This window comes from Tachyglossus aculeatus, chromosome 20 (assembly GCF_015852505.1).
Source record: "Tachyglossus aculeatus isolate mTacAcu1 chromosome 20, mTacAcu1.pri, whole genome shotgun sequence".
Lineage (NCBI taxonomy): Eukaryota > Metazoa > Chordata > Mammalia > Monotremata > Tachyglossidae > Tachyglossus > Tachyglossus aculeatus.
Genome location: NC_052085.1, coordinates 17,349,653 through 17,373,743, shown reverse-complemented (window position 1 = coordinate 17,373,743; position 24,091 = coordinate 17,349,653). Strand labels below are relative to the sequence as shown.

General features: G+C 44.3%; 1 protein-coding gene across 1 annotated transcript in view; it reads right to left on the bottom strand.

Moving 5' to 3' along the window:
• Window positions 1-11,675: 11,675 nt before the first annotated feature.
• The window catches only part of PDCL3 (phosducin like 3), a 37,084-nt gene continuing 24,668 nt past the window's right edge, over window positions 11,676-24,091 (bottom strand). The window contains exons 3-6 of the mRNA XM_038761823.1: window positions 18,351-18,441; window positions 17,915-18,058; window positions 16,309-16,517; window positions 11,676-12,278 (exon numbers count right to left, since the gene is read on the bottom strand). Of these exons, the coding sequence (XP_038617751.1) occupies window positions 12,136-12,278; window positions 16,309-16,517; window positions 17,915-18,058; window positions 18,351-18,441 (587 nt within the window). The 3' untranslated portion in view covers window positions 11,676-12,135. The remainder of the gene's footprint in view (window positions 12,279-16,308; window positions 16,518-17,914; window positions 18,059-18,350; window positions 18,442-24,091) is intronic.

Genomic DNA, 24,091 nt, shown 5'->3' with positions numbered 1-24,091 from the left:
TCTGCGACTCTTGGTCTGTGCCCTGAAGAGGCTGAAGCCCTGCTGCTTCTGTCCTATTTATCATCATCTTTAACTTCCATATTTTGCTCTTATCTGTTGTGTCTGTCACCAGCTCATTCTTAGACTGTAAGCCCCTTGGGAGCAAAGGATTGTGGCTATATCTCATCAACATACTTATATTCCAACACTTAGTACAGTACTTACCACACAGCAATCAATCAGTGATATTTATCATCATACTTAAAGTGATTAAACGCTTACTGTGTGAAAAGAAGGTGTACTAAATGTTTGGGAGAGAACAATACAACAGAGTTGGTAGACATGTTTCTCTGCCTACCATGAGCTAGAGCTTATCAATCAGTAGTACTTACTAGCATTTCCGATGGACAGAGCACTGTACTAAATGCTTCTTTTAATGGCATTTATTAAGCACTTACTATGTGCAAACTGTTCTTATTAGAGTACAGTAAACTATAGCTGGTAGATATGATCCCTGCCCTGCTTGAGAAGACATGTGAAGAAGGAAAGACGAACGGAGAGAGAAAGTGAGAATTTTAAAGAAGTATGGCTTAGTGGAAAGAATGAAGCCTGGGAACCACAATTAACTGGGTTCCAGGAATGGGCTTGGTGGAAAAGTGATTGAAAAAGAAGAAAAGAGAAGAGACTAAGGGTTGATCAAGAAGAGATAAACATGAATGAAATGGTGGAATAAAAGAGAAAATGAGGAGAAATGGAGAGGGAGAGAGAAAAGAGATAAAACAGTAGAGAGCAAATTAAGTAAATTGTAACAAGGCCAGGAAAAAGGAATTTGGAAGAAAGGGAGAGGAAACTCTGATGAAGGAGACAAGAACCACAGAGGAGATCAAGAGAGTGGGAGAAAGCCCTAAAGAAATATAAGAAAACAAGGACAGAGGAGAGGGAAGTGGAGAAGAAGAAACAATGGATAAAATCTGGCAAGAGGAGAAAGGAAAGATATGAAAGGAAGGGAGGAGAAATATGTACAAGAAATAATAATAATGATAATTATCACCATGGTATTTGTTAAGCATTTTCCATGTGTCAAACACTGTTCAAGTGCTGGTGTACATTCAAGCTAAACAATTCAGACACTATCTCTTGCTCACGTGGGGCTCACAGAGCATTGTGGACATCTCGATTTGTTTGTATCCTCCTCAGTGCTTAGTACAGTACCTGGCACATAGTAAGAGCTTTATCTACTAGACTGTAAGCCTGTCAGGGGCAGGGATTGTCTCTCTTTATTGCTGAATTGTACTTTCCAAGTGCTTAGTATAGTGCTCTGCGCATAGTAAGTGCTTAATAAATACGATTAAATTAGTTGTACTAAGAGCTTGGGAGAGCCCTATTAGACAGGATTAACAGACACGTTCCCTGCCTATAATAAGCTTGTAGTCTGAGGGGTAGACAGACATAAATATGAATAAATAAGTTATTTATGATTTAAAGACATGTACAAAAATTTTGTAGATGAGGCACAGAGATGTGAAGTGACTTGCCCAAGGTCACAAAGCAGACTGATGTTGGAAATGGGATTAGAACCCAGGTCCTCTGACTCCAAGGCCTGAGCTCTTTCCACTTGTCCTTTCTGTTTCCTTGGAAGAGGCTGGGAATTCACCTCCACATAGTCACTCCAGTCAGGGACCTTTCCCTTCATCACCCCATTCCCAGAATACAGAGTCCTGGAAGACAGACCATCCCTCTTCCTTCTCCAGGATGAAGTTTCTATGAAACCCCCTCCTGTCCTTAGAACTCAAGATATCAGAAAACACTCACCTGGGTCTGCCTGTGTCACTGCTGGGCTGCAAGGTGAAGGGTTAGGTCTGTCTGAATCTGGAGGGCCTGACAGGAAAGCAGTTATAGGGATGAGGGAGATGAGCTCATCTCCCCCCGGGGCCGCCATTACCATGTCACTCTCTGTGGCCGTGACAGTTTCCGCAAGGAAACTCTGAGAGGTCTCTCATGGAGAAGCCAATTTCCCTCCCCAGTGAGAAGCTTTCTCATTCATTCATTCATTCAATCGTATTTATTGAGCGCTTACTGTGTGCAGAGCACTGTACTAAGCGCTTGGGAAGTACAAATTGGCAACATATAGAGATGGTCCCTACCCAACAATTGGCTCACAGTCTAGAAGGGGGAAAGGCAATTGAAGATGGCAGTTAGGGTGGGAAGAGGGGGAAGGGGGCAAACATTATGATAAGGTGAGAAGGAATGGGGTCGGATACACAGGTGGAGGGGATGGATTTTGAGACAAAGGGGTTCCACCTCTAAAGGAGCTGCCGATGACAGGTTCATGAAAGAAATGAGGAATTAAGCAATCAGTGCTTCTGCTGCCAAATCGCCATCCAGGGATGAAACTCTTTGAATCCTCAAGTTGAAAGGAATGTCAAACTCCCTCCTTGTCCCACAAGTTCCCTAGCAAGAGGAAGAAACAGTCAACAAAGACCCATTGTCCAATGTTGATTAGTTTCAAGTACCCTCATTTCCAAAGGCAAAACACAGCTGTGGTTTGTCTCAGTGGATGAGGCTGAGGAGGGAGGAGGACAAGGTGGTTGAGATGCATCATCACCCGTTGGACAGCTTCCTTCCCACCAACATCTGGACCCACCTTCTTGAACTTGGAAGCAGCAAGGCTTAGTAGAAAGAGAGTGGGCCTGGGAGCATTGTACTAAGTGCTTGGGAGAGTACAGTATAGCAGAACTGGTAGATACGTTCCCTGCCCACAATGAGCTTACAGTCTATGGGGAAAGACAGACATATTGCCATCGCATGTTAATTGTTAACTGCTGTCTGTGATGTCATCATCTGCTTATTTTATTACCATCACATGTGAATTGATAACTGCTCTCTGTGATGTCATCATCTGCTTATTTTATTATTGCCATCGCAGGTTAATTGTTAACAGCTCAATGTGATGTCATCACCTGGTTATTCTACTGCCACCACATGTTAATTGTTAACTTCTCTCTGTGATGTCATCTGCTTGTTTTATTATTGCCATCGCATGCTAATTGTTAACTACTCTGTGATGTCATCATCTGCTTATTTTATTATTGCCATCGCATGCTAATTGTTAACTACACTCTGTGATGTCATCATCTACTTATTTTATTATTGCTACTGCACGTTAATTGTTAACTACCCGCTGTGCTGTCACCTACCTTGCTGACCTCACCATGAACTATCAATTCCCCCGCTCCCAACTGCCCTGCCCATTCCTCACCTTCCCCTTCCCTTCTCCCACCCAGATCTTTCCCTCCCTTTCCCCCGCCCCTCCCCCTCCCTCTCAACCCTTCCCCAGAATCCCTCTGTAGCAGCGCCAACCCTCAACCCCTCCCTTCCAACCCTCTCCTTCCCCTCCTCCCCGCCCCCACCCCATCCCAGTTCTCCTTTCTCATCATCACCCCTCGTCCCCTCTCCCAGCCTAGGACCATGCCAACTTATTCCCATTCTAACTCTCCCCACCCCCCGCACCCTTCCCGCTCTCTCCCCTCCCTCCATAGCTGCTTCCAAATGTGGCCTATGGAACCCCAGCTCAATTATAGGTAAGCTCCCCTTCATTCATCCTTGACCTGTTCCTTTCCCGCTCTCTCCTCCTCCTCGCCCTCACTGGGACCTGGCTCACCCCGGATGACACGGTGTCTTCTGCTGCTCTCTCCAGCAGAGGCCTCTTCTTCTCCCACTCCCCCAGACTCGCCAGAAAAGGAGGAGGTGTCGGCTTCCTTCTCGCACCCCAATGTCACCTTCGCACTATCCCTTCCCTTTCCTTCCCCTCCTTCGAAGCCCATATTATTCACCTCTACCACCCACTCCAGATTCTTGTGCCATCATCTACTGCCCCCCTGACACCACCTCCAACTTTTTTTAAAGTTTTTGACCCCTTTCTCACTTTCCTTCTCTCCTTTTCCATGCCCACTCTGATCCTCGAAAACGTCAACATCCACATGGGTGTCCCGGGTGACTCCTCTGCTGCCCGCCTTCTATATCTCCTTGACGCTGCCAACCTCCTGCTCCACCCCACCTCGCCCACTCACCACCTTGGTCACACCCTCGACCTCATCATCTCCTACCACTGCACTATCTCTACCCTCACCAACTCTGAAATCCCTCTCTCTGATCATAACCTTCTCCCCTACCTCCTCACTCACACTCCTCCCTGCTGTAAATCTATATTACTACCTGAGACCTCTGCTCTCTCGACCCCATCCATCTTTCTCAGCGCATCACACCCCACCTCGCCTCCCTATTCTCTCTACCCAGTCTTGATGATGAGATTACTGCTCTCAACTCCACCCTCTCTACTCAACTCAACTTGCTCGCTCCCCTTTCCCTTTGCCTCTCTCGCACCACTAACCCACAGCCTTGGATCACTCCCACTGTCTGCCTCCTTTGCTCTTATGCTCGAGCTGCTGAATGCTGCTGGCAAAAGTCTAAACACCAAACCAACCTTGTTCACTTTAAGTTTTTCCTTTCCTGCCTTAACTCTGCCCTCTCCTCTGCCAGGCAAAACTATTTCTCCTCCCTTATTGGCACCCATGCCCATCATCCCCGTCAGCTGTTCCACACATTTAACTCCGTTCTCAGGCCCCCTGTTCCTCCCCCTCCTCCATCCCTCACTCCCAACGACCTGGCCTCCTACTTCATTGGTAAAATTAACTCCATCAGGTCTGAGCTCCCCAAAGTCACCCCTCCTCCTTCTCCATCCCCCCTGCTCTGCTATTCTCCCATCCTTCCCAGCAGTATCTTCAGATGAGATCTCCTCCCTCCTCTCAAGTGCTATTCCATCCACCTGTGCTTCAGACCCCATTCCCTCTCATCTTATGCAATCTCTCGCTCCTTCCCTCCTTACTTACATCTTCAACTGCTCACTCTCCACTGGTTCCTTCCCCTCTGCCTTCAAACATGCCCACGTCTCCCCTATCCTAAAAAAAGCCTCTCGACCCCACCTCCCCTTCTAGTTATCGTCCTATCTCCCTCCTACCCTTCCTTTCCAAACTCCTAAAATGAGTCGCCTACACTCGCTGCCTCAAATTCCTCAATGCCAACTCTCTCCTTGACCCCCTCCAAACTGGCTTCCGTCTCCTGCACTCCACTGAAACTGCCCTCTTAAAGGTCACCAATGACCTTCTTCTTGCCAAATCCAATGGCTCCTACTCTATCCTAATCTTCCTCGACCTCTCAGCTGCCTTCGACAATGTGGATCACCCCCTTCTCCTCAACACGCTATCCAACCTTGGTTTCACAGACTCCATCCTCTCCTGGTTCTCCTCTTATCTCTCCGGCCATTCATTCTCAGTCTCCTTTGTGGGCTCCTCCTCCCCCTCCCATTCCCTTACTGTAGGGGTTCCTCAAGGGTCAGTTCTTGGTCCCCTTCTGTTCTCTATCTACACTCACTCCCTTGGTGAACTCATTCGCTCCCACAGCTTCAACTACCATCTCTATGCTGATGACACCCAAATCTACATCTCTGCCCCTGCTCTCTCTCCCTCCCTCCAGGCTAGTAGCTCCTCCTGCCTTCAGGACATCTCCATCTGGATGTCTGCCTGCCATCTAAAACTCACTATGTCCAAGACTGAACTCCTTATCTTCCACCCCAAACCCCACCCTCTCCCTGACTTTCCCGTCACTGTAGACAGCACTACCATCCTTCCCGTCCACAAGCCCGCAACCTGGGTGTCATCGTCGACTCCGCTCTCTCGTTCACTCCATACATCCAATCTGTCACCAAAACCTGCCGGTCTCAACTCCACAACATCGCCAAGATCCCCCTCCCCCTTTCCTCTCCATCCAAACCGCTACCCTGCTGGTTCAATCTCTCATCCTATCCCGACAGGATTACTGCATCAGCCTCCTCTATGATCTTCCATCCTCCTGTCTCTCCCCACTTCAGTCTATACTTCACGCTGCTGCCCGAATTATCTTTGTACAGAAATGTTCTGGGCATGTGCGGCTTGGGGCACAAAGGAGTTATAGTGTGATGCTCATTCTAGACAGCTTTCACCTCCCTCTACCGAACTACAACCCCCGTCATGTGCCTTGGTGGGGCTGCATCCATTTTGCAGAGTTCAGAAAGCACAGGAAGAGGGTTTTTGTAGGATGGGGAGACGTGGGCCTGTTTGAAGGCAGAGGGGAAGAAGCTGTTGGAGAGTTAGCGGTTGAAGATGGAAGCTAAGGAGGGAGGGAGGGAAGGGGTGAGAGTTTTTATAAGGTGAGAGGGAATGGGGTCCAAAGCACAGGTGGAGTGGGTGGCACTTGAGGGAGGAGATTTCCTCTGAAGATACTGCTGGGAAGGATGGAAAGTAGAGGAGGGGGTCGAGAGCGGGGGTGGGGGAGATGGAGGTGGAGGGGTGACTTTCGGGAGCTCAGACCTGATGGTGTTAATTTTCTTAATGAAGTAGGTGGCCAGTTCGTTGGGGGTGAGGGATGAGGGAGGGGGAGGAACAGGAGGCCTGAGGAGGAAGTTATATGTCCGGAACAACTGACGGGAGTGATGGGCGTGGGAATCAATAAGGGAAAAAAATAGTTTTGCCTGGCAGAGGAGAGGGTAGAGTTAAGGCAGGAAAGGGTAAGTTTGAAGTGAACAAGGTGGGCCTGGTGTTTAGACTTCCGCCAGCAGCGTTCAGCAGGTGAGCATAAGAGCAAAGTGAAGGAGGCCGACAGTGTCAGTGATCCAGGGCTGTGGGCTAGTGGTGCGAGTGTCATGAAGGGATAGGGGAGCGAGAGAGTTGAGTTGAGAGGGTGGAGTTAAGAGCAACTATTTGGTCATCAAGAGTGGGTAGAGACACAAGGTGGGGTGTGATGCGCTGAGAGAAATGGATGGATGCCCTGAACTGCGAGCCCCCAGAATTAAGAAATTCGGTTTCTCCGTTTGTGGTATTTCAGAACTTACTATGTGCATAGCACTTTACTAAGCACTTGGGAAAGTACAGTATGACAAGAGTTGGTTGACATGATTCCTTGCCCACAAGGAGGTTACACTCTATAGGTGGAGACAGACATTAGGGATTAGGATTTAGGGATAACAGAAATGGTACAGTATAAGAATACTTAACATAAGTATTGTAGGGTTGGGATGAGCATCCTCAGGCCACGGCACACAAATTATTTTATATGTCTGTATTGTGTTCTAATGTGTCATCATTCCTGATGCGTCCACCACCAGTCGCTTCTCCCCACCTATATTAGACTGTGAGCCCCCCAACAGGACAGGGACTCTGTCAAATTCCCACCAGGGTATTCTCTCCTAGCGCTTACTGCAGTGCTCTTCATAAAGTCAGTATTAATAAATGCTACTACTAATTTTATAAGCTAGAATTCTTAAATATTCTTGCATATTTCAAAAAGTCACCTTTGCTTTTGGAATATTTGGACACAATGCTCACTCTACAAGCCAAACCATCACCAACACCCCTAAAAGGCCCATATAACAGGCTCACAAACCATCTAAGCTTATTCACACTCTGCGGTAACTACGTTTAACAATTACAGGAGTCTATGAACCAAATGGGAATGCACTGTGGAAAGCCCTCCAGGGCATTCATTAATAGTAATAAAGTTAGTATTTGTTAAGCGTTTACTATGTGCCAAGCATTTTTCTAAGCGTTGGGAGAGATACAAGGTAATCAGGTTGACCCACGTGAGGCGCAGTCTTCATCCCCATTTTACAGATGAGGGAACTGAGGCACAGAGAAGTTAAGTGACTTGCCCAAGGTCACATAACTGACAAGTGATAGAGCCTGGATTAGAACCCACGTTAGTCCCTTGCTTCCATTTAACATCCTTAAAAATTGTAATTTAAAAAAAATTCTGACCTAGCAAATCTCCAGAAAAAGATTATCTATCACATCTAGGATTATTGTGTTTAATCACAGGATATTTGACAGAAAATTGCCAAATTCAGGTAACAGTTTTGATAAACAATACTGGTCGTCTAATCTTATAAACTACAAGAATAGCTCAAATTACAGACACCCTACAAAACATGAAACTTGGGGATTCTGGTGTTTTTTGACACCTCTAAGATGACTGACCTTGACAATCCAATACATCATTACAATATGTGGTGGATGTACAGGTGAAGAAGGTAAGATTTGGGGAATGCATTTATTTCGAAGAAAGCAATTCAATATATAAAAATCATAGAAGATCCTAGTGGACAGAGCAGTTCAACAGAAGATCAGTTGGTCTTTATGAGGTTAAGAAGGTAGATGTTCAAGTGGACACACTCTTCACTATCAATTAGTAGTATTTACTGAGTGTTTATATCCAGTATTCATAATCCATGCAATATGCAATCTGTCACCAAATCCTATCAGTTTCAACTTCACAACATTCCTAAAATCCACTCTTTCCTCTCCATCCGAACTGCTACCAGGCTGATAACAAGCACTGATCCTATCCCGACTCGACTACTGCATCTGCCTCTTTGTTGACCTCCCGGCTTCCTGTCTCTCCCCACTCCAGTCCGTACTTCACTCTGTTGCACGGATCATTTATACACAAAAACGTTCACCCCATGTCTCCCCACTCTTCAAGAATCTCCAATGGCTGCCCATCCACCTCCACCTAGAATAGAAACTTGTAACCGTTGGCTTTAAAGCAGTCAATCAGCTTGACCCATCCCACCTCACCTCACTGATCTCCTACCACAGTCCAGCCCGCACACTTCGGTCCTCTAGCGTCAACTTACTCACTGTGCCCCAATTTCATCTATCTAGCTGCCAACCCCTTTCCCATGTCCTCCCTCTAAGCCTGCAGTCCCTCACCCTCCATATACTCCAGACTACCACACTCTCAACCTCACCCTGGGCTTCAAGGCCGTCCATCACCTCGCCCCCTCCTACCTCACCTCCCTTCTCTCCTTCTCCAGATACTTGTACATATCTATTCTGTTAGTATGTTTGGTTTTGTTCTCTGTCTCCCCCTTTTAGACTGTGAGCCCACTGTTGGGTAGGGACTGTCTCTATATGTTGCCAACTTGTACTTCCCAAGCGCTTAGTACAGTGCTCTGCACACAGTAAGCGCTCAATACGATTGATCGATTGATTGATTCAAAGCATTATCAAGGCCACATCTTCACATCTTCCCAAGGCCTTTCCCCAGTAACCCCTCTTTTCCCCTGCTCCTTCTCCCTTCTGCACTGGTATGCTCTTGGATCTGTGATCTTTGGGCATTTGATATTTGCCCTACCCACAACCCCATTCATTCATTCAATCAATCAATCATATTTATTGAGCGCTTACTGTGTGTAGAGCACTGTACTAAGTGCTTGGAACGTACAATTCAGCAATAAAGACAATCCCTGACCACAATCCCTGACCATAACGGGCTTACAGTCTAGGAGGTGGGAGACATACATCAAAACAAGTAGACAGGCATTAATATAAACAGAATTATAGATATGTACATGCATACACAAGTGTTGTGGGGCGGGGGGTTTAACAAAGGGAGCAAGTTGGGGATATGGGGAGGGGGAGCTGAGGAAAAATGGGGCTTAGCCTGGGAAGGCCTCCTGAAGGAGGTGAGTTAGTTGGGCTTTGAAGGGGGGGAAGTGTGGTCGGTGGATTTGAGGGAGGGAGGGATATCCAGGCCAGAGGTAGGATAGGGGCCAGGGATTGACGGCGGGACGGGTGAGAATGAGGCACAGTGAGGAGGTTAGCACCAGAGAAGCAGAGTGTGCGGGTTGGGATGTAGGAGAGAAGGGAGGTGAGGTAAGTGGGGACAAGGTGATGGAGAGCTTTGAAACCAATAGTGGGGAATTTTTGCTTGATACAGAGGTTGATAGGCAACCACTGGAAATTTTTGAGGGGGGTGACATGCCCAGAACATTTCTGTAGAAAAATAGCCTGGGCATATGGGCTGAAGTGGGGAGAGACTGGAGGTTGGGAAGTCAGAAAGGAAGCTGATGCAGTAATCCAGTCAGGAAAGGATGAGTGACTGTACTAATGTGGTAGTGGTTTGGATGGAGAAGGGCGGATCTTGGTGATGTTGGCAGGCTTTGGTGACCGATTGGACTTGTGGGGTGAATGGGAGAGCAGAATCAAGAATCAATGACATCAAGGTTGAGGGCTTGTGAGACAGGAAAGATGGTTGTGCCACCCACACTGACAGGAGAGTCATTCATTCAATCAATCGTATTTATTGAGCGCTTACTGTGTGCAGAGAACTGTACTAGGCCCTTGGAAAGTACAATTCGGGAACAGGTAGAGACAGTCCCTACCCAACAATGGGCTCACAGTCTAAAAAGGGGAGGCAGACAGCCAAACAAAACAAGTAGACAAGTGTCAATACCATCAAAAGTCTCACGTGGGACAGGGACTGTGTTCAACACAATTTGCTTGTACCCACCCCAGGACTTTGTACAGTGCTGGCACATAGTACGCCCTTAACAAATATCATAATTATTATGATTATTATTAACAAATAACATTATTATTAAGTACAATAGTACAACTAAGGGACAACCCTTTTGTGGGCACAATGTGGCTGAGACTAGGGGTCCCACAGTGGCCTTTACTCACATATACACACACAGACACACATCAACTTCACTGTCAGTGGTGCCTGAGTATGCAGGACAAATTCATGTACATATGCATATTATTTATCTATATATATCAGATAGAGGACAGAGTTTGGAAGGGAAGATAAGGAGCTCTGTCTTGGACATGTTGAGTTTTAGGTGGCGGGAGGACATCCAAGTAGAGATGTCCTAAAGGGAGGAGGCGATGCAATCCTGGAGGGAGGGAGGGAGGGAGAGAGAACAGGGGAAGAGATAGAGATTTGGGTGTCATCGGCATACAGATGATAGTTTAAGCCATGGGAGCGAATGAGTTCACCAAGGGAGTGAGTGTAGATGGAGAATAAAAGGGGACCAAGAACTGACCCTTGAGAAACCCCTATAGTTAGGAAAAGGGAGGGGGAGGAGGAGGAGCTCGCGAAGGAGACTGAGAATGAAACCACAGCACTTACGTACATATCTAATTTATTATATTTATCCATATTAATACCTGTCTCCCCCTCTAGGCTGTAAGCTCGTTAACGGGCAGGGAACGCTTCAGCTAATTCTGCTGCATTTTACTCTCCCAAGTAGCTAGTACAGTTCTCTGCATAAACACTCCATAAATATGACTTTGTGCTTACACTTTGCGTACTTTGTGCAGAGCACTATATGAAGCGCTTGGGAGAGGAAAAAATACAGCTTCTGAAGTTGAAAAATGACTATCCTAGTCCACAAAACAAGCTTGTACTTTTGTGGCTTCCTGCAAAGATTCATAATTATTCTATGGCTTCTCTTTTAATGTCGTGATGTTAGAAGGCTTTGAATCACTCTAACAAAGAAAAAAACAATACTTTTAAGGATGCTAAATGTAAAGATAAAACACACAGGGGAATTTCACATTAATTTTCAAAAGGTTTTGGAAAGACCCCAATTTCAATCATTTGATCGAATTTATTGAGCGCTTAGTGTGTGCAAAGCATAGTACTAAGCTCTTAATTATTAATATGCAAGTCTATGGATAAGTGTACCCATAACTACTGTCATTCAGGACACAGCCCGGTTTACATGGAACGCCTTGTAACTGTTTTGTGGTACATGCTGGTAATTATATTTCCAATCTGTACTAACAAAGGCAACAATAAAATTCATAAAGTGACAATGAGGTCTAATGGTCAAAATGTTTTATTGTATTGTATAATGTATTCACAATTTTTAAAAATTCATTAAAAACATTTTGCACAGAGAAAAATGCCGATTCAGTGTTATGCCATTGGCTTTTAAACTTTAAAGGTAAATTGCAACCGTTTGTCAAAAAAACAACCCCCAAATCCACTTTAAATAAATGAGATTGTCATTTACCAAAGGAAACCATACACTTGGTGACAATGTTCCGAAATTTGTAATAGAATAGCCAGCTTGAGGCATTTCAAAAGTGCACTGGATTGTAAAAGGCAAACGTGAATTAAAAAGGGAGAGAAAAGTAGTTTTCCCCTCCCAGATACAATAGCTCTCAAATGGGTCATATCCACTTATTTTACAGTAACCTTTTTCAAAGGATTGATCCCAAACCGTATAGTTTGCCAAGAAAGTTCAGCATAGTTTGTGCACTGCTAAAAGGACTAATCATCTTCAGAATCACTGTCTGTCTTTGTTGGGATAGAACACCTGATGGATGACAGCAATTTGTCCTCAACTTGCTTCTTTGGGTTTTCCTCCAAGTCTGTTTTGATAGCCCCGGATTCTGATATTTTCCACTCTAATTCTATATGAGGGAAGAAAAAAGCCAAAATGCAAAAGTATCACAACACTAGAACTAAGAACATTAAGCTGAAAATTCCCAGGACCCATCTTCTAGACTGTGAGCCCGTTGTTGGGTAGGGACCATCTTTATATGTTGCCAACTTGTACTTCCCAAGCGCTAAGTACAGTGCTCTGCACACAGTAAGTGCTCACTAAATATGATTGAATGAATTTCATTCATATTGGACCAAAAAAATATTTTTTTCCAGTTGGACGTAACAGATATTCCAAGCTCAAAAGCGATTATAATTACAGACTAATCTGCAGTTTAATTAAAGAGTAATAAAAGCCTGAGTGATTGAGGGTAAAATGCAAACTGAATAAAGCATCTCAGAATGCGTGCCTTCCTTTTGTACGAGATATGTTATCTGTTGAATTTTGCAAGTAAAAAGCCTTTTTAAATAAACACAGAACTAAAGATGTCCTCTTAAACCCAATGCATAGTTTCTAAGGCTAGATAACTTCTCGGAAAGTGTCTGTGTGAAAAGATTAAGACTATAATTTCCCAATATCACTGGGAAGTAAATCATTAAACTTAATTTGTTAAGGGAAATGATCCAAAATACATTTCCTTGATCTCTGATAGTTTAACAATGGAAGGGAAAAAGGAACACATCTACAGCCCCAGAGGAGCACTGCCGGATGATTTCTCGGAACTAATACATATTCCCCACAGGAAATGAAGAAAAATCCATTCATACACTGAACCACTAAATGAAGGTCCTTCTATTACTCTATTTCACATAGTTGGAGCTCTACGGGGGTTTCTGAGGCAACACCACTTGATGTAACTTTCCACTATGGAAAAAGAAGTTCAGGGAGAAAAAACTTGTACCGGAACACAGGGCTCAGAGGAGAGATGGGAAAAAGTGCAAATTTCAGCTAAATCAGCTTCTAGAGAATAATAATAATAGCATTTATTAAGCACTTACTATGTGCAAAGCACTGTTCTAAGCATGGCAGAGGTTACAAGGTGACCAGGTTGTCCCTCGTGAGGCTCACAGTCTTACTCCCCATTTTACAGATGAGGTTACTGAGGCACAGAGAAGTTAAGTGACTTGCCCAAAGTCACACAGCTAAGTGGCGGGGCTGGAATTTGAACCCACGACCTCTGATTCCAAAGCCTGTGCTCTTTCCACTGAGCCACGCTGCTTCTAGATGTGATTAATGCATTGATGCACTGCTAATACAATCATAAAGTGTACCGAGGGCAACTTATTATTGAAGCTACTTATATTCATTACTGTATGGATTCCAACAGTTTCAACCCTAGGTACCTAGCTGAGTGTTTTGAAGGCTTATGGGATCTTTAAAATATAATGAAATCCTTCCGGTCATATTTCAGATTCCTAATACTGAGCAAGTCGATTATGATTCCTGGATCTCTTACCCTCCGTTTTCTGTGCCTATATTTGCTTTGGTTCACTGTTATAATAATAATAATGATAATGGCATTTAAGCGCTTACTATGTGCAAAGCACGGTTCTAAGCGCTGGGGAGAAACAAGGTAATCAGGTTGTCCCACATGGGGCTCACAGTCTTAATCCTCATTTTACAGATGAGGTAATTGAGGCACAGAGAAGTTAAGTGACTTGCCCAAAGTCACACAGCTGACAAGTGGCAGAGCCGGGATTTGAACCGATGAACTGTGACTCCAAAGCCCGTGCTCTTTCCACTGAGCCATGCTGCTTCTCTCAGTTATGAAGCAACAGATCGATCAATAATGGTATTTATTGAGCGTCTACTGTGTTGGGAATACTGTACTAAGTGCTTGGGAAAATATAGTTCAATAGAGTTGGTAAACATGTTCCCTGCCCATCACCAGGGACTGATTGAACATATCAGTACATCCGTGAACATTAGAATAAGCATACAGAGTTTTGGCCTTTTGGCCAAGATAACTCTAAAGCAAGATTAAATGTCTACCACATCCAATAACCAATGTAGAGAAGCAGCGTGGCTCAGTGGAAAGAGCACGGGCTTGTAATTCCAACTCCACCACTTGTCAGCTGTGTGACTTTGGGCGAGTCACTTCACTTCTCTGTGCCTCAGTAACCTCATCTGGAAAATTGGGATTAATAATAATAATAATAATAATAATAATAATAATAATAATGCTGGTATTTGTTAAGCTCTTACTATGTGCAAAGCACTGTACTAAGCGCTGGGGGGAATACAAGAAGATGAGGTGGGGCTCACAGTCTTAATCCCCATTTTCCAGATGAGGGAACTGAGGCACAGAGAAGTGAAGTGACTTGCCCAAGGTCACACAGCAGACATGTGGGGGAGGCGGGATTCAAACCCATGACCTCTGACTCCCAAGCCCGGGCTCTTTCCACTGAGCCACGCTGCTTCTCAAGACTGCGAGCCCCCCACGGGACAACCTGATCACCTTGTATCCTCCCCAGTGCTTAGAACAGTGCTTTGCACATAGTAAGCGCTTAACAAATGCCACCATTATGTATGTGGCATTCCAAAGGTAAACTATACTATTTAAAAGTGTCATTCAGTTGAAAAACGATTAATTTGTATAATTCCTTAAACTTAAGCGCAATACTTGAGTTGAAACAAAAATGACATAAGAGATGATGTGCTCCAAAGACTTTACAGTGAATCAAGTCAAATTTCAAAGTAAAGCACTGGCTTACATAGTATTAAATGCAACAGGCTAAGTACACCCCCCCCATTCATTCAATCGTATTTATTAAGCGCTTACTGTGTGCAGAGCACTGTACTAAGCGCTTGGGAAGTACAAGTTGGCAACATATAGAGACGGTCCCTACCCAACAGTGGGCTCACAGTCTAGAAGGGGGAGACAGACAACAAAACAAAACATATTAACAAAATAAAATCATGATAAAAATTTCAGGACCCAATGTAAGCTTCAAGAAGCTTACTGCCCATTGGTTTTCTTCAATAAAATAATCATGGTAAAGGAATTAGGCTTTTTTTTTCTCTACATATTTATGCTTAGGTCCAGAAATACAACTACTAAGCTTTTCTAATTCATTTACTTCAGACATATAGGTTGAGCTGGATGGCCTCAAATAATCCACATATTTCAGGAGGAAGGTTAAAGGGGATTTTTAGAACTCCCCCGTGCCCCCAGCAGGCAAAAAATGGGATGAGGCTGTATCCACTAAGTTACTCCAACGGATGTATTTCCCCCTTTGCTATATGCAATGGGTAAAAAGGAAAGAAATCTGAAGTCTGCAGGAGGTAGACAGCATCCAGAGAAATGTTGGTTAAAAAAGGAAATCTAATCCCAAAGAAGGTGGGCAATGGCCATAGCCACATGGCCTGTAGTCCCCTCTCTCCCGATACCTCCAGTGTCCCCCAGAGTTACAAGGAGCCCTTGTTTTCAAACCAAACGGGGTTCTGAACCTCAAACGGGCGATGGAAAGGTGTAAATGCAAAAGTGCTGAGACGGGAACTGAGAGGACGTTGCCTGGAAAGAAAATTAATCAGGGAAAGAGGAGGTGGAGTTTTGAAAAAATAGGGTTTTGACGACAGGGAGAGCTGATGGATTTAAAGCAGATTCCAGGCAGGACGAAGAGCAAGTAATCATGAGAAGAAAATAATGAATTCAAGTATTTTTTACATACAACAACAACAACAACAAAAAAAACCCCAAAACACATATAGGCTTGGTTCTTTTTTGGAATATACCAAAGATTTTCAAAGGGGTTAGAGACAAATGATCTCTGATTCCCACCACTATTCTGACACCAAAGTGAAAGTTTCCTTTTGTACCTGCCCAATTTCTTTTTTCCTTTCAAAGTGGACCAGGAATAGTCAGAAGCTCTCTACTCTCAAATTTAGTGTATGCCAACCCTGCCTGGTAACAGGCATTTTATCTGCTCCTTCCCTTCCAGTAGACTTTTGCTCAAAGCAGATGTGAGCTGAACTTTCCATCATCACTTTGGTAAACTCTACTTCTGATTGTAAGAAAATCCACTCTCTGCTCTGGGCGCAATAAATTATTCACTTACCATCCTTTGTCAGATTCATGCCACCAAACACCAGTGGCCCAATAAACTGGGCCTTGATATCCCCTTCAAGGTAGACAAACACCGTGGGCAGGTTCCTATCTGGATAGTTGGGTATGCAAGTTGTAGAAATGGCCTTAACAAATTTAACATCTGGAAACTTCTTTGCAAGTGCACTAAAGTGCTGGTTTATCAGGGAACAGAGAGGAATTCTGCAAAACAGAAATCAAAGGAAACAAAATGGAAAGCAAAATGAGAAACCAAACATCACCATTCTACTACAGTTTTTTTTCTAATGCCACAGGCAATTAGCTCTGTGATCTACTTCCCAAATGATTAGCACATTGCTCTGCACGCACTAAACACTCAATATATACCACTGATTGACAGGTTAACTAGCCAACTGTCCCATGCCCAATTAACTGGAGATTCAATCTTTGAAGTAAACAAGCGAGAGAAATAATTGAATCAGCAGAGAAAAGCAAAGCCCTTATTTTAGTCCAATAACAATAGTAATAGTAACAAAAGTGGCATTTGTTAAGCATTTACTATGTACCAGGCACTGTACTAAGTGCTGGGGTGGATACAAACGTATAGTAATAATGATGGCATTTGCTAAGCGCTTACTATGTGCAAACCACTGTTCTAAGCGCTGGGAGGGGATATGAGGTGATCAGGTTGTCCTACGTGGGGCTCACAGTCTTAATCCCCATTTTTCAGATGAGGCAACTGAGGCTCAGAGAAGTTAACTGCCTTGTCCAAGGTCACACAGCAGACGTGTGGCGGAGCCCGAATTAGAACCCATGACCTCTAACTTCCAAGCCCATGCTCCTTCCACTGAGCCACGCTGCTCTCTGACATATCAGACATATATCTGACACATGACATCTGACCTATCAGACAAATCTAACATATCAGGTTAGACACAGTCTCTATCCCATGTGGGGCTCACAGTCTCAAGCCCCATTTTAGAGATGGGTCAACTGAGGCCCAGGGAAGTAAAATGACTTGCCCAAGGTCAGGCCCAGAGAAGTAAAATGACTTGCCCAAGGTCACACAGCACACGAGGGGCGGGGCCAGGATTACAGCCCATGACCTTCTGTCTCCCAGGCCCCTGCTCAATCCAAGCCTACAGAAGGTAATAGTTAAACCACAACAAATATATCTTGTCTTGAAAACAATTTACTGAATCAAGATATAAATTTTAAAAATCCAAAACTCATTTAACTAGGAAAATATTTAGGCGAACCAATAAAAGTCAGGGGCACAGCATTAATAAAATTAGTGTTAAAATTTTAGCATTCAAAAAGTCTTTTATACGTACATTTATTAAGCCTTGTGCCAAACCCTGTGTAGGTTCTGGAATCAATACAAGATAATCAGATTGAAAACAGTCCCTGTCCCACATGGGGCTCGCTCATCTTGACGGAGTACAAACAGGTATCTTATCCCCATTCTTCAGAAGAGGAAACTGAGGCCCAGAAAGATGAAGAGACTTTTCCAACGTCACACTGCAGACAAGTGGCATGTCTATTCATGGATCCAAAACTCTACATATCAAAGGTATAACAACCTATTCATTAAAGAGAAGACACAAAGTTTTGCTTACCCTTGTTTGTAAAGGTGCAGGACAACCCATAAGCCCTTGCCAGCCTTGGTCACTTCTTGAACATAGTCCTTTCCTGAGATTTCCAACACTTCCCCAAATTTGTTCTTTAGTTGTCTTGCTTTCCATTCGGCAAGTCTTTGCTGCCTGATCAATTGAAAATAAAAAAAAAAAAGTCACAGGAGACACCCCTCAGACAGATTCCACCTCCCCAGACGCAGGAGTTATGCACTTCAAGCCGTCATTTCCTACTTACACCTACTGGGAAAAATTAGAAAAGTGGGCGACTGTATTTGTCCGTGATAAAAGCTGAAGAAAAAAGTTGCTGAAGTCTGCAGCACTATAATTCTATATTAATGGTTCCCAAATGCTTTTTCAAAGGACATACAGATTTCATTACCGTTAAAGAGGCCCAACATTTCCCTCCGGCAGTGCTAACCTGTACATTTCAATAGCATGTTCATCTTCCTCGTTGAACTCATCCTCATTTTCTTCTAGCTCTTCCAAAGTCATGTCTTCATATGTTTTCACTGAAAGGAGTAATATGGGCTATTAAGCACAACTCCTAAGGCAACGTGAGACTGCAAAATTCAACAAAATGTGCACTTTTTTCCCCTCCTCCTCAAACATTACCCCCCCCCCCCCCATTATACAGAACTGCCTGAAAGCAATAAGGTGGGATTGAAATCAATCAATCAATTTATTGAGCATTTGGGGGCACAGCACCATAACAGGCACTTGGCAGCGTACAATAAAACAGAGTTAGTGGACATATTCCCAGCCCACGACCTCACAGTCCAGAGGGGGAAACACACAAAAAATAAACTACAGCTATGTTCATAAGTGCTGCAGGGCTAAGGGTTGGGTGAACATCAAGTGGGTGAATGGCACAGATCGAAGTACACATCTAAGTAAAAAAATGAATTCCTCAAAGTTTTTGGCAAATTAAGAAACTGGTAAGAAGCGTGCAGGACAGCATACTTGCTTCACTTCTATAGTGGGACCAAAAATAATCTCTAACCATAGACTGGGGAAGCGTGGCTCAGTGGAAAGAGCATGGGCTTTGGAGTCAGAGGTCATGGGTTCAAATTCCGGCTCTGCCAACTGTCAGCTGTGTGACTTTGGGCAAGTCACTTCACTTCTCTGCGCCTCAGTTGCCTCATCTGCAAAATGGGGATTAAGACTGTGAGCCCCCCGTGGGACAACGTGATCACCTTGTAACCTCCCCAGCGCTTAGAACAGTGTTTTGCACATAATAATAATGCCATTATTATTATCCCCTGCTTTGGGCAGGTCTACATCTTACTCCCCCATGGCCCAAAATGTCCATATCTTTTTTTAAAATTTTCAGGGACACAAATTCCTCAACACTCCTCCTTATAAGCCTGATTCAATACCTAATCACCCTACTTTCAATATGTTCTTCCTTGTGTCTAAGCATCACTATGGTATTTACTAAATATATGTCAACAGGTATGGCTAACCACTCAGTGACCATCTGATTGGAAGAGATCTCCAGTGGTTGCCTACCCACCTCCGTATCACACAAAAACTCCTCACTATTGCCTTAGTGAAGGCACACCTCCTCCAAGAGGCCTTCCCAGACTAAGCTTCACTTTTTCCTCAACTCCCCTTCCCTTTTGTCACCATGATTTGCTCCCTCTGCTCTCCCCCATCCCCGTCCCACGGCACTTACGTATATATGTAAATATCTATAATTCTATTTATATTGATGCCTGTTTGTACTGATGTCTGTCTCCCACCCCTAGACTGAGCCCACTGTGGGCAGGGATTGTCTCTCTATTGCTTTACTGTACTTTCCAAGCACTTAGTACAGTGCTCTGCACCCAGTAAGTGCTCAATAAATACGACTGAATGAGCGAAAGAGATCAGTTTATGTTTCAATACTGCAGAGTGGAGATACAACTAAATGCGACAATTATCGTGGCGTTTCCTTGATCTCACATGCCAGCAAGGTATTGTTAAAAGTTATATGGCATTGTTAAAAGTTATGATGTTCATGCAGGATTCCGGAAAGGATGAGGGATGCGAGATTTTATTGCTGATATCCGTTGGACAATTGAAAGGACAAAAGACTGTCTATCAAAAGGAAGTCAGCATGTGCTTTATTGATTACAGTAAGGCCTCTGACTGCGTGGATCATGAGAAACTCTGGAGCACATTAAGGAAAATGAACAGGTCACGCCATTTAATTGCTTTAATACGGAACCTTTACGCTGAACAAGAGGCTACAATAAGAAGGGAATATGGAGAAACAGATCAGTTTCCCATTAGCAAGGGTGTAAGTCAAGGATGTATCTTAACACCTTATCTGTTCATCCTTTATATCTAATATATAATGAGAGAAGCCGGACTGAATGAAGATGAACTGGGAGCAAAGACTGGAGGAAGGACTATAAACAACCTTCATTATACTGAACCCACTAGCAGAAAGTGAAGAAGATTTGAAGGGCATATTATTAAAAGTTATTAAAGGGGCATATAATTATTAAGAGTAAAAAGATGGGCCTACATTTGAATGTCAAGAAAACAAAGATCATGACAACTGGAAGTTTTAACACATCTGTAGTGGTTGGAGAGAAGACTGAAACAGTTGACAATTTTTCTCACCTGGGATCGATAATCAACAAAAAAGAACTAGTAGTCAAGAAATACACCAAAGATTAATGTTAGGAAGACTTTCTATGAAGAGCCTGAAAACTGTCGTGAAATGTGCTGATGTAACAATTACCAGAAAAATACAAGTTGTTAATTGTTAATGCTCGTTCAAGCTCTCATTCTATCCCGTCTGGATTACTGTATCAGCCTCCTCTCCGATCTCCCATCCTCCTGTCTCTCCCCACTTCAATCCATACTTCACACCGCTGCCCGAACTGTCTTTGTCCAGAAACGTTCTGGGCATGTTATTCCCCTCCTCAAAAATCTCCAGTGGCTACCAATCAACGTATGCATCAGACAAAAACTCCTCACTCTTGGTTTCAAAGCTCTCCATCCCCTCGCCCCCTCCTCCCTCACCTCCCTTCTCTCCTTCTCCAGCCCAGCCCGCACCCTCCGCTCCTCTGCCGCTAATCTCCTCACTGTACCTCGTTCTCGCCTGTCCCGCCATCGACCCCCGGCCCACATCATCCCCCGGGCCCGGAATGCCCTCAATCCCTCCGCACATCCGCCAAGCTAGCTCTCTTCCTCCCTTCAAGGCCCTGCTGAGAGCTCACCTCCTCCAGGAGGCCTTCCCAGACTGAGCCACCTCCTTCTTCTCCCCCTCCACCCCCTCCCTATCCCCCCCCGCCTTACCTCCTTCCCCTCCCCACAGCACCTGTATATATGTATATATGTTTGTGCGTATTTATTACTCGATTTTATTTGTATATATTTATTCTATTTATTTTATCTTGTTAATATGTTTTGTTTTGTTCTCTGTCTCCCCCTTCTAGACCGTGAGCCCACTGCTGGGTAGGGACCGTCTCTATATGTTGCCAACTTGTACTTCCCAAGTGCTTAGTACAGTGCTCTGCACACAGTAAGCGCTCAATAAATACGACAATGAATGAATGAATGTTAATTGTTTCCTGTGAAAATATATGGATCTGAAAGCGGGACAGTGAAAAAACTGGATAGAAAGAGCATCGATTCTTTTGAAATGTGGCGTTGGAGAAGGCTTTTGAGAATACCACGGACTGCCCGAAAAACAAACAAATCAATTTTAGAGCAAATTAAACCAAAGTGGTCTTTGGAAAGCCAAATGACTCCACTTAGATTAGCATATTTTGGACACATAATTAGTAGGACTAATTCTCTGGAAAAGACACTGGTGGTAGGAAAAGTCTAGGGAAAACATCAAAGAGGCAGACCAGTAGCTAGATGGCTAGGGACCGTAACAATGATAACAAAAGAACCATTAGAAAGGTTATGGATTATGGTAGAAGACAGGACGTTCTGGAGAAAATATATCCACAGAGTCCCTATGAATTGGAAACGACTTGATGGCACTTGACAATAATAACTACATGCCAAGCACTATCATATGTCTGGAGATGGATATAAAACAATGAGATTATCCATGGTCCCTGTCCCCCATGGGACTCAAGATCTAACTAGAATCTAACCAAATGTAAACCTGTTTCTTCTTCTTCTGCCATCTACAGAGGTCAAAACAACTAATCAGTATCTTCCTTCTAATATATATTAAGGAGACATCATGTTTCCTTCGCTCTTGCCTTCCAGGATAAACAAGCCAAACTTCTTACCAAGGATCATAAAACAGTGTGGCCGACTGGAGACAGCAGGGGCGTGGTTGTCAGAGGACCTGGGTTCTAATCCTAACTCTGCGACGTGTCTGCTATGTGATCTCGGGCAAGTCGCTTCACTTCTCTGCGCCCCAGTTTCCTCATCTGTAAAATGGGGATCCAATACCCGTTCTCCCTCCTATTTAGACTGTGGGAAAGGAACTGCATCCAACCTGATTAACTTTGTTCTACCCCAGCACTTAGAAAAGTGCTTAGAAAGCACAAAGAATGCCGTAGTTTACTGTCCCTTCCTACAAACACAAGCTGACTCAGGATGGGGTGAGATGAGGGAGGATAATGTTAGTATAATAAGGATAAGAATAATTGTGGTAGAGCACTTACTATGTGCCGTGCCTTGCTGGGATATTACAAGTGCTGGGATATTACAAGATAATCAGGTTAGACACAAACCTGCTCCATTTGTGGCTCTCATTCTAAGGGAAGGGGGACTAGGCCCCGTGGCTTCTCTGCTAAGACGAGGAGAAGAGATACAGCCTGAACCAAGCCTAGCTTTTCACATTAAGGTCTTGAGAGAGGCTTGATGAGCCTGGGAGTCAGAAGGTCATGGGTTCTAATCCCAGCTCTGCCACTTGTCTGCTGTGTGGCCTTGGCCAAGCCACTTCACTCCCCTGTGCCTCAGTTTCCTCACCTGCAAAATAGGGATGAAGACTGTGAGTCCTGTGCAGGACAGACTGTGTCCAACCCAATTTGCTGGTCCGCACCCCAGCGATTAGTAAAGTGCCTAGCACATAGTAAGTGCTTAATAAACGCTATTATTTCTATGATCTTGTTGGCCAAGGCCACCATTAGCCTGAAGCAAGCACATCACGCCACAGGCACCATCAGCAGATCGATGGAGTGACCCTCGGCTGGTATTGTGAGAGCAAGTGGAAAAGTCCCTAGAGAAAGGGACGTGATGTGTCACCACAAAGACAGTCACCAGGCCAGGGGAACAACCCTGGACCGGTGTTGCTGACACCCAGAAAGGTGGGATTCACCTAAATCTGTCCTGATTGATCAGCTGAGAATGCATCATCATCTCCCCACCCTGAGTGGACAGCCCAAAGGGCCGGATACCCTATAAAACTAGCATCCAGGAGATAGCTCTTTGCAGCAGGGTGGGACCACTGGGCTAACACTCACCAGAGTGTGGACCCCCGGCTCTGTGATGGCCCGGAATCCGCTGGGAATGTGAGCATTCCCTGCTATTGACCTAGAATAGAGCAAGGTGTCCATGCCGCCCATTACCGCCGGACAAGGCTTTACGCAGTCCTGGGCGAGTCTGTTTCTCACCCGAGATATTGCTTTAAGTAGCCTAGGTGAGTCTGTGTCGCACTTGGGATATCCACGCATGACGTCCTAAGTGCTAGTGTATTAGATGACCCTGGGAAGCCTGTCTGATGGGTCCTAACTCTCTCCTCCTTCCCCCTTGATACTCTTCCAGTGGCTGTGTGAGCAGGACTCAATAAAAAGATTAAGATTCCTTTTTTTTGTTTCAACCACGCCTCAGCTTGTTCTGTCTAGCTCCCGACTCATACTGGCAGGCGATCTTTCCTCCTGTTTATATTTATTCCAAGCTTATTTTCTTTCATCCCTCTATTGGACAGGAAAAAAAATCACTTGTACATTTCTATCCTATTTATTTTATTTTGTTGGTATGTTTGGTTCTGTTCTCTGTCTCCCCCTTTTAGACTGTGAGCCCACTGTTGGGTAGGGACTGTCTCTATGTGTTGCCAATTTGTACTTCCCAAGCGCTTAGTACAGTGCTCTGCACATAGTAAGCGCTCAATAAATACGATTGATTGATTGATTGATTGATCATCTGAAGTACCCTCAAGAACCGAGAATAAGACTGGAATAATGTATATATGTATAT